This window comes from Sinocyclocheilus anshuiensis, unplaced genomic scaffold, assembly GCF_001515605.1.
Source record: "Sinocyclocheilus anshuiensis isolate Anshui unplaced genomic scaffold, SAMN03320099.WGS_v1.1 scaffold292, whole genome shotgun sequence".
In the NCBI taxonomy this organism is placed as follows: Eukaryota; Metazoa; Chordata; class Actinopteri; order Cypriniformes; family Cyprinidae; genus Sinocyclocheilus; species Sinocyclocheilus anshuiensis.
In genome coordinates, this window is record NW_015555757.1 from 666,755 (window position 1) to 678,616 (window position 11,862).

General features: G+C 39.9%; 1 protein-coding gene across 1 annotated transcript in view; it reads right to left on the reverse strand.

Moving 5' to 3' along the window:
* Nucleotides 1–568: 568 nt before the first annotated feature.
* The window catches only part of LOC107673859 (stromal membrane-associated protein 1-like), a 113,423-nt gene continuing 102,129 nt past the window's right edge, over nucleotides 569–11,862 (reverse strand). The window contains exons 9-11 of the mRNA XM_016467669.1: nucleotides 7,499–7,724; nucleotides 6,601–6,917; nucleotides 569–1,656 (exon numbers count right to left, since the gene is read on the reverse strand). Of these exons, the coding sequence (XP_016323155.1) occupies nucleotides 1,522–1,656; nucleotides 6,601–6,917; nucleotides 7,499–7,724 (678 nt within the window). The 3' untranslated portion in view covers nucleotides 569–1,521. The remainder of the gene's footprint in view (nucleotides 1,657–6,600; nucleotides 6,918–7,498; nucleotides 7,725–11,862) is intronic.

Sequence of the window (11,862 nt, forward strand, 5' to 3'; positions counted from 1 at the left end):
ATTTTTAAGAGTGTAACACTGGATGAAGGCCCGCCATCATCTGCACTTTCCAAATCGATGGCCACCTTTGAACTTTAGGATACCTGCTCTGGCGGAAAAGACATGCCAAGCTGTCTCTGTATTCTCTACTGACATGCACTGTATCTGCTGAAGCTTCTCACTGTGGCGTCACACTGGATTACCTGTAATGTGGTAGAGGAGAAACCATGGATAAGGGGTTTTCAATTGGCAACTGTACATGAAAAAACTTGATCTTATTCCCATCTTGCAGACTCTGGACACTCGGGAGAATCAGATCAATGTCTGTGAATGGGGAGGAAAAGGACCAGCCGCTAGAATAACGTACAGAGAGGTTGAATGGTGCTGAAGGGAATCGAACAGTCCATGAAAACAAAAGGAACAGTGGATGAAAAACCCTGGAAATACCATCTAAAGCGTGAGACACTATTACAAGGACAGAACTTTTGGATTACAACTGTCTTTATTCCAAACGACCCTCTTTAAAAGCAAAAAAGGAAAATATAACTTTACAATAAATGCGTCTTTAGACAAAATGATCACACAATAGTTCATGGCTATTCATGGTTTAATGCACGGAAATAACAATATTCTGTCTCTGTACTAGGCACCAGAAAATGTAAACACATTATAGAAATAAACCTGGATGACACGGTGGGGATGTTTATATTATTGCACAGCAGAGAGACCCTGTCTGAGAGGATAGAAGCTCTGCTACAGCGGCGAGACTGACGTGTTCGACTGCAAACTTTTGATCAGTCCTTACTTTTCAAAACTAGCTGGCTAAAACTTTTTATTGACCCCCAATGCCCCCTTTTTCCGTTAGCTGTCACAGCTGTACAGTCGTCCAGGTTTATTTGTCTGCCACTCACTGTGCTTCTCTGTTAACGCACACATTAAAACATCACAGTTAAGGTGGAGTTTGTCATGGAGCTACACAAATCCAGTAGGGTGAGAGGCCGGAGAGAGGGGGCGAGGGGTTCATCTATCTCATGATTACATACATTACATGGGTCTATACAATATTTGCTACAGGGTTCTGGGACATGGGGCTACACAAGATAGGAAAAGGAGGGGGAATTCACAAATATGATAGCCATACCTCTGTCTTTTAAATACTATGACTCACTATTGATTTGGTAAAGATATATTAGAAGCCTGTATAATTGGTCCAGCAGCTTTCTTGTAGCTGATATGTGTTTAAACCCCCCTCCCCAAAAAAACAAAAAATAAAAATAAAATATATATATATATATATATATAAGAAAAAAAAAATTGCAAATAAGACGCTCAAAGCTGCCAGTCTCTTACACTCCATACTCTCGCTCACTTGATCAATAAACAGGGAAGGTTGAATCGATGCTCTCCAGAGTATGGTTGGAAAGAGAAAGGAGAAAAAAAATGACAGTACATGAATAAAACTCTGGGTACGAGTAGTGGTGGAGGAGGAGAGGAGAGATGGAAGGATGTGGTGCCCCTTGTCCTCCATCTTCTCTCATTCATTTACTTCCAGAGCTGGGTGCTGAGGGTCTGACCGGAGGGGGGTGCCACCCAGCCGCCCATGGGGGCACCAGGTGGCCCAAATGCCATTGGAGCACCAGAACCGTTCAGGTTCATTCCAGACATCTGTTGGTTTATCTGAAAAAAGACAAGAGGAGAGACAGAAGTGTGAAACATCTTTATACACAAGACTTGTTAGCATAATTAGCTATGGTCCAAAACCTACAGAGGAAGCATTATAAGGCACCATGGACACTCTACCAACAAAAAAAGATTTTACGAAAAGTGCATTTGGCTAGATTCTAAGCCATCATTACAAGTATCCCTTGCGGAAAATGCAAGAATGCACTGAGCTCAGTGAAGGGGGAAAACCCCCCCCCTCAAAATTAGCAGACAAGAGGAGAGAAATAATATTCGTAAATATTATCATAGATATTTAATTTTAACATTTTTTGGATGTTTTTTTTTTAATAAAAATTTAATTAAACATTTTAATTAAATAAAAATATTTATAATATCTGCATGAGCTTCAGTTTGCTAACAGGAAACTCTATTGAAATAAATAGTCTCCTGCGGAGAGCACTATTTGTGTGGTGCACAGCCTATGTTCCCTTTTCCTCTTTTATTTTTTTTCAGGTTACGAAGCTGTCCTCTGATCTTTAAACTCATTACCCCTCTTATTACTCTTCTTCTACCTCCCTCTCTCTTTCATTTTCTATACCTCTACTCTTTTCCCTTGACTCCCACCAGTATTCTTCCTGAGAGCAGAGCGGCGTAGAGGAGTGTGTCCTGTGGGGTGCGCTGGCGGTGGGGCAGCCCATCAGACACGTCTGTCTGATTTATATCACTGTCTCTACAGCTCATATCCAGCAGGGAGAGAAAAACTAATGGTTTCAAATAAGAAGCCCCCTCTTTTTCATTATTAACTTGAATTCTGGGAACTAAAGTTTGTGCAATCTTTATCCAGCTGTCGAAAGGATATATAATGGAATACTGGATTTTCTTTCTTTGAAATAAGTTTGATGTACTAAGTCGATAATGCATGTACAGAACTACATAATCGACCAGTCGGTGGGTTGTCTGGCATATATACAGAGGCTAAAATAATTACAATCTTTTATTACACAAGAAACTGTGGATGATAACGGGAATACTGCTCACAGCACACCATCAGTTCACCAAGCCCGACAGTAATCATCTTGAAATATGTTATTGAATGCGGTGGATCTGTGACACAAGCGGCACTTTGATGGCAATAGTGCTGGTGTTTTAGAGGGGATGAATGCAGAGAGGTGCCTTAAACTATGCTGACAGTCTAACAGCACACTAAACCACTGTCAGCATGCTAAAAACCTCTCGGAGAAGTTGCGGTCAGTCTCTAAATTAATTCCCTGTGAAGCTACACTTTTAAGAAAATATAACAGCTAAAGCAAAGCCGACCTCACTAATTGAATAGATGGTTGGTGTTACATAATGTTTATACAAGGTTATGTTATTGTTTACATAACTCTTTATTCACTATTCAGCAGTTCAGCCTTATCTGATGAGCGAAACAGTGAAGCGTGCCAGTATGCAGAGGCTAGCCAATCATAAAAGAGCTCATTTACATATAAAAGACTTAAGATACAACAGAACTGCTTGCTTCATAAATGTGAAATCATTAATTTAATGAAAAATTATTTATGACTATTTTTAGACTAAACCATTCCAAAATGTGGGGTCTGAACATTTTTTTTTATTAAGAAAGTAATACTTTTATTCAGTAACAGTGCATTGAATTGATCAAAAGTGATCAAAGACATTTGAAAATATTTCATAAGATTTATTTCAAATAAATGTTGTTTTTTTTAAACTTTATCAAAGAATCCTGAAAAAAACATCACCGTTTCCACAAAAACATTAAGAAGCACAACTGTTTTCAACTGATAACAAGAAATGATTGAATGATGCATATTAGAATGATTTCTGAAGGATCATGTGACACCGAAGACTGGAGTAATGGCTGCTCAAAATTCAGCTTTGCCATCACAGGAATCAGTTACATTTGAAAATATATTAAAACAGATATTGTTGAATTTTAATAATATTTCAAAACATTATTTTTTACTGTATTTTTTGACCAAATACATGCAACCCTAATGAGCATAAAATGTTTTTAGACATTTCAAAAACATTTACAAAAATTCTCTGAAAATCCTCAGGAGGATCCACTGTGGACGTCGACTTCATTTTGTGCTCAAATGCACAGCAGGACAAATTTGACCAGTCTCGTAATTACAACTACCTCCTCCGCAACACAATACTGCCTACACACAGAGAAATAAGTGAGAGTGTGTGTGTTTGTAAATACTCCAAGAACAGTACTCAGCTATTCAGAGGAGTGAATATCAAACACTAATGATTCTTCTTTCCCCTGTGCACTGGTTCTCCTCAGTCCTCCTTCGGAAAATAGGGAGATGCTCTGTGAGCTGGGTAACGAAGAAAAACATCTCAAGTCAGATCCATCTCGGGAAAAAAAACACTCCTCCCAGGAACTGTGCTGCAAAATTACCCTCACTCCAGAAAACCATTAAAGGGGTCATACGATGCTGCTAAAAAGAACATTATTTGGTGTATTTTAAGCAAACGCATTTCTTTCCTCATCCGGTCTCTCAAAATACAAATGCGCTGCTGAAGGCCTGTAACTCAGGACACGCACACACACTTGCATTGTGGGGAGGGATTTTAATTAAGGCCGTGTGAGTGTAAAGCATGCTGTATTGATTTATGATGTGTAATTAACCTCCCGGAGGCTGAAATCTCGGACTCCCTCTGCTCTCAGCCTCATACACAGGGGGTCACGGGCCACAGGAGGAGGGGGCGAGGCAGGGAGATGATAGAAGTTGAGAGGTCGGAGTCACTGAGCCCTCATCTTTAATGAGCCACATACAGATGGGAGGTGACAGCAGATTAGATGAGGATTTTAAAACCCTTATAATGAATCTCTGATTATACGGTGAGAGTCATAGAGAGACCTAAACTGACAGCTCGCTTTCCACCTGAAATGGTTTTGAAAATGTGAAAGATCTGATCTGAATAAAAGGAAAGCTTTGTGGATACCAGAGGATGCATGGTTGGAGTCGGATATGATGAATGGTAATAGCTTCGGATATAGATGTTCTCTATATAAAAAGCTGATGCTGATCCACTGCAGCCAGTACGCTGCAATGATGATGAACGTCTACCAACGTCTATCAGTGACTCATGGCAGATTCTAAAGAGGGTTGGCTTAAAATACATTCCCCAGAGGAACATTATCAACCTAACCTGAAGCTCTTGACCTCCGGTTTGTGACTTAAGTGTACTGTCATCAACAGTAAGTAATTAGGGCATTTTTCACTTTTTTTCCCCACACACAACATCATTTTGGTTCTGTTTATGTCATGATATTGTTTCAATCATCATTTGTTTGCCAGCTCCCTGAATGCTTCCTCCTCAATGGGTTCTTGTAGCTGCCAGAGATTACAGACTCTTTCCTTCGTGCAATGTACCGAACACTTATTTAGGCCGTACACTCCAGTTTAGCCAATGTGATCAACTGTAGAGGGTTGTTTAGTTTAGGTGTTATCTGCATTCAAAAAGCTTACTAGTGGACCGATTTACTAACCCAACTTAGAAATACAATCTCTTTACTCTAAGGACTTTCATAAGGACTTCAATAAATATCACTGGAAAACAGTATAATCTTAAAAGTTTCATTTATCTTGATCACCCTTGTCTTTATAATACAATATAAAGGTAATTTTATATTTCTATATATTTATGAGATGTGAGTACCATCCTATGAGCACTTCCTATTTACTAGGGATGCGCCGATCCGATATTCATATCGGGTATCGGCTCCGATAGTGCCATTTTTCTCGGATCGGGTATCGGTCAGAGAGGGCCGATCCAAATCCGAGAATTTTTTTTTTTCCGATTGTGCGAATTATTCTGTGTTACTTCTGAAGCCATACGATAGCTTAATGTGAGCTACATATGAATATTTAAGTCCTTACATTAAAGTTCACACAAACTCTTTTCTCCGCTGTGGCTGTCAGTCATTCGTTCAGCCTTTAAACCCTGGTCGCGTTCGGTTACAGCAGTAACCCTAGGTATCGGAATCGGTATCGGAGGCGAAAAAGGCGGATCGGAGCATCCCTACTATTTACACCTACATTTTTTAAGAATGTACACTACCATTCAAAAGTTTGGGGTCAATAAGATTTCTTTAAATGTTATTGAAAATAGTCTCACCAAGGCTGCATTTATTTGATTAAAAATACTGTAAGAACAATAATATTAAGAAATAATATTACTCTATTAACAGTCTTTAGTGTCATATAATCCTTCAGAAATCATTCCAATATGCTGATTTGGTGCTCAACAAACACACACACACACACACACACACACACACACACACACACATATATATATATATAAATTTTTTTATAGGATTCTTCGATGAATAGAAAGTTCAAAATAACAGCATTTAATGGAAATAAAAATCTTTTGTAACATTATAAATGTCTTTACTGTCATTTTTTAAACAGCTTAATGCCCTCCTTTCTGAATAAAAGTAACTTCTTTCAAAAAAATAAAAAAATAAATCTTACCCTAAGCTTTTAATGTAATGATTATGTTTATGATAATATAATATTTATTTATATTAATAATCAATAATATTCATAAATTTAGATACAAATAAGGTAAATATAGCACTTACATTTAACGTAAAATTACGTAATAATATAATACATATTATACAAATATTAAAACTATTAAACTGTCTCCGCATTCCTTGAACCACATGCCATCACTCCAAAATCCCACTCTTCAAAGGCATTTCAGCAAACCAAATGTACCAAATGGACTTCTAGCATAGACTTAAAATAGCATAGGATGTTTCTAAAGTGTACTTTATGTCGTTCATAGGCCTAGAGCTGTCACAGAGACATGTGTGATTTCATAAGAGACTTATTTCAGTGACTGAAGGAACATTTTATATGTGGTAAACTGCTAACAGCACCATTAACAGTCACAAATCCAAATATAACATACCTGTGCCATATTCCACTGTCCTTGTTGACCTGGTTGCATGGCATACATGTTTTGAGGGGGCACCATGCCCTGAGGTCCCATCATGCCTGGGGCCAAGCCCATTACTCCTGGGTGTGCGTTTCCCATGAAACCGTTAGGCATCGTCATGCCAACCATCATGCCCGTATTCTGGCCCATCATAGCACCGCCCTGCCCCATGACGGCCCCCATCATAGTAGTGGGCGGCATGGCTCCTCCCATCCCAGGGAAGGCCTGGAAGTTCCCCTGTGGCTGTGCAGGGAACTGCATCTGAGATGGGCCCATGAACATCGCAGTTGCTGTGGGAGCAGAAACGCACAAAGGTACACAAATAAGATTTACACATGACGACATGTTCAATATGTTCAAAGAGACAAAAACAGAAGCAGACCAGAGGACCCTGACACACAAAGCTTCACAGATGGAAGAGAGCGATCAATATCTGCGCTAATGTGTGCAGTTCCTCGCCTCGGCCCAGAGGAAATGGATCTTTGAGACAGAAGAGGTGTGCAGGATGAAAGGGGGCGTCTAAATCGTCCTGATGGTGGAGAATTGGCAGCGCCTTCATTTGGAGCATCTGAGGTTTTTGGAAATGTCTTCTTTGAAGAGTAGGGCAGGCGAAGCAGGCAGCTTTAAACCACGTTCAGCAGTATCAGAGTGCTGAGACACGCAGTGCTTGAATTATTGATACTCCCATTAAAGCAGGGCTTCTCAAGAACCTTGCTTGCTTTCACACAAACACACACACACACACACACTCCCACAGCACCATTAGAAATGGACTCCGGATGCATAGCGCCATTTATAGATCTGCATTCTCTCGCTCAGATCGCTTATTCTCTGAGGAATAAGAAAGTGGGACTCTGGGGGATGGATGTACCTTGTGCAGGCTGTTGTGGGACGTTGCTGGAGCCATACAAGGAGAGAATGGAGTCCTTGGAGAGAGGTTTCTTGGCCGAGTCCTCTGCTTTGCTACTCCCGCTGGTTTCGCTGAACAGGTCCAGATCTCCCTGTGCTGGAGCAGCACTTCCTGTGCCCATAGCACCTGCCACAGCCCCTCCGGAGGGGTTGGCCTGAGCGCTCCCAGCTGCCTTACTGGAACTGACCTGCAGAGCACAGGAGACGGTTGATTTCAAGCCACACACTCTCAACACCGGCTTATACAGCTTCACACAATAACTCCCTCACATATCAATAAAACTCATTAGCAATCACAGACACGCATGGATATATCTGTGGGCCTTAAAATCATGAGCCAAATGAGGCATCTCAAAAGACTTTCCAGTCTAAATGGTGGGAAATGTTTGCCAAATCAACTGGATACAGCTCTGAAACATCCATAAAGAAAGAAATAACACTAACAGAAAAGTAAAAAGAGGTCATTATCTTCATTTTCATGTTAAATTATATACTATTTCACCTAAATAAATTAAAAATAAAACAGTTAACAGTAAAATCAATCATTTTAACAATAAATTTAAAAACATAAATACTATGAAAAGTACAATTAAAAAAAATTAATATATTAAATTATAATGTCATTTAATGTTTATTTTTCAATATGAATTTATTATTAATATTTTCTAAATATTTAAGAGTGTTATGAAATTTGTGTTTTTAATGATCAAAGATCTTGCTTTCCTAGACTTGTTTTTAAAGGGGTTAAGAGCACTTATCAGCTGGCTGACCAGTTATGACCAGCAAACCAGTTCAGGCTAGTCTTAACTGGATTAAAATGTTGCTGCCACAGTACAAGTAAATATGCGCTAATATTACCAAAATTTTGCTATGGCTTTGAGTTAGGCACACGGCTATGCTGCGTTGACCACTCAGACCTGTAGCAAATTTTGTGGGGGGAAATCTTTCGCCCTCTTGTTAAATGCTTAATCACATTCATTCCTACTCATGTGACAGGATTTTTCCCATGAACATTCACAGAACAATTGTAAATGTGACCGTATCTTAAGGCATGGCAAACAATCAAATCAAACTTGGTTAAAAATATCCATCCTGTATAAACTCAGATGAGAGAAGACAGACACACACAGATGAAAGAAAGGTTTCATAATCTTCAAGCAGAGAAATGACATTAATTAGACTGCAGCTGTGATGAATGAATAGCTCAGGAAGAGGAGACACAATTCACCGTTTACACAAACTTACAGCGCACACAAATAACAGAAGATGGAGAAGACAATCAGTAAGAGTCAGTTTGTGTTCAGTCAAAGCACCTGCATCCTTATACTGAATTACAGTCATGTGATGCTAGACTAGCAGCCACAAAGCTGCAGATGGTACGGCTGATGTCATGGTTACCCTCGGAAAAGCAAGTCTGTCAATACGAAACTGAGGAAAAGTTCTAGGCCTAAATCATAGTTCATATTTCCAGGAAAGTCAGCATGGTGACAAGTAACTTGCTGACTCTGGTGGCACATGTCTGAAGAAACTCAACAGTGGCCCAACGTCATGTTCAGTGATGTGCGAGACCTGGCTGAGTCTTGCTGAGGTTTGGCACAGGCTCCATTCCATTCGTGAATAAGAATCAGGAGGGCATCACACAAGGACTGAGGGCAATACGCTGGCAGCACACCATGCTTTAACTATACTACATATTAGCCATGCCAGGTGGACCTAATGAAACCTAGTGTCTTTGTCCTCTTCCTTTGAAGATATTTATAAATTAGTGATAAAATGAACATGTTACAGCAACAAAAAATATTTCTACAAATATAGACAACTTGGTTGGTCTTGAGCAGCAAATCAGCAGAATGATTTCTGAAGGATCATGCGACACTGAACACTGGAGTAAGGACTGCTAAAAATTCAGCTTTCCAATCAGTGGAATAAATTACATTTTAAATTATATTAATTCAGTAAAGAGTTATTTTAAATTGTAATAATATCTCACAATATTACTGTTTTTACTGTATTTTTGATCAAATAAATGCAGCCTTGGTGAACATAAGAGACTTACTTCAAAATCATTTTTAAAAAATTATGCTCGTGGTTGTGATGAAGTAAGAGCAATTGGCAATGAAAAAAGTCTGACTTAAACTTTATATTTCAACAGGAAATAAGTTAACACAGGAAAGAAACTGTACTCGCCAAACGATTTCACATGGTCTTTTAAGAACTAGAGCTAATTATAATGTTTCACCCACGATAGAGAGAAAGAAAAGCAGAGAGAGGAAGTGAAAACAGAGGGGAGAATGTGCCACATCATTTGAATTCAAATCGAGCGAAAACAAATAGATATGTGTATCAATCGATTTTCCTCAGAAAAATCTTCCCACTTTAGTATCATTAAGTGGCAAACATGCTTACTCAGATGGCAGATATCGAACAGGCCATTCTCTGAAGTTCACTGCTGAAGTACGTGCCTGACATGAGCTCATAAATAAAACTAAACGAAAAGAGCGGGATTCAGAGACCGTCTCCGCTCTCCCACTGTCAATCCATCAGTGTCCCGGAGCTCTGGGAACGGAAATGTTCCACAGTAATCAGAGACAAAAAGGCAGGGTTGGGAGGACGGGGTGGAGGTTGGCCGGGACACATGTGGACGCTTTCTTCCCATTTAGATGGGCTGACGATATGGAGCTCTGCGCTTAGGTATGCGGGAGTAAAATCTCCAGCTGCTGATAAGAAGCGAGCTGAGTTGAACGCGGGTGAACAGCACTGTGGCGCGATAAGCCAAACACTGACTCGCAGATCTGATACGCGAACCCCTCGGATGATTAACCTGTGAAGGCTGATGCTAACACAACTGCATGCTACAGCCTATAATGGGTTTAGCCTTTGATATGCACGAGAGAAAAGAGGCGAGGAACAAAGAAATCACACAAACTCTTGACAGCTAGTCTCAAGACCCCAGCAACAAGCAAGAACATACTTGCTTGGCAAGGAGTGAACATTTTTTTCAGGCCACATTATGAAAAAGAGATGACATAAGCCCTTTTCTCTATTTGTAATATGAGTGACATTTGAAGGGATCCATACGGGAGTCCGCAGAGGGACACAAGAAATGCCATTAGAATTAAAAATAGATGTGGAGGGGGAAGCCAGGAGACCTAAACTTCATAATTCAGGGAGAGGAACAGATATTTTTCTCTATGCTCTACGAATAAGAGGGAAAGACACAACTTTTGTGTTCACATGTACACGTCTATAGTTTAACGATAGAGGGAGAGAACTAACGACAGATAGAATGATGGATCGAATGATGGACAGAGAGAATGAGAGATTGATAACTAGAATGATAGACAGACAGACAGACACAAAGACCGACGGACAGATTGAGAAACAAAACTACAGAGAACAAACAACAGACAGAATGATAGATAAGACTGTCTGAACAACAGACAGAATGAATGATAGAATGATAGATAGAATGAACAACAGGGAAAGACAAATGATCAACAGATAGAACGATAGATAGATTAAATGCTAGATTGATAAAACGGATAGATTGATGGACGGATAGACAGATCGTTGGCTGAATGGATAAAAAGACAGACTGATAGATGCATAATTTTTATATTATAGATTACTATCTATCTATCTATCTATCTATCTATCTAATGAATGTGAAGTACTTTTATAATATCAAATATAGTATTTACTCTGAAAGTATACGATTTCGGACAAACGCTCGTATTTCCCTCCCTTTCGAAAGTAGTCCTTCCCATTCACCACAATCAGTGTGGCACCAAACCCATGAATATTTGATCTTTCCCACCCCAACATTAGCACAAAAACACACATGCTTCATACAAACACACAGTGCAGCCTGTATTTCACTGTTGCATTCACGGAGCACCATGCATATTCTAGCTTTACCCACCCCCAAACACAATTCACTCGCTCACTCATACCCACAGAGAGAGAGAGGGGGGGCGCGAGGGAGAGAGAGATTTTACGTGCAACAGAGTAGGCTTTGTCTGATTAGCAGCCCCACACAGAAAATTAGCACTCTGGTGGTGCTGTGGGCTGGGCTAATCCAGTTTCCCCAACAGCACCCCTTCTGCCTGGGAAACCAGAAAAACCCAAGCACAAAAAAATAAAAAATAGAAGAGAAGAAACAAAAAAACAGAAGTGCCTCAAAATCACAAATGTGTTAGGTTGGATTTGGTGAAGATGGTTGTTCGCAGCAGCGGGTGCATGCTGGGTATGTGCCAGAGCAGAGTCTGGCAGTGCCACCCTGCCAAGGTCCCACTGCAGCTCAGAGTCTGAGGATCAGTCAGCAGG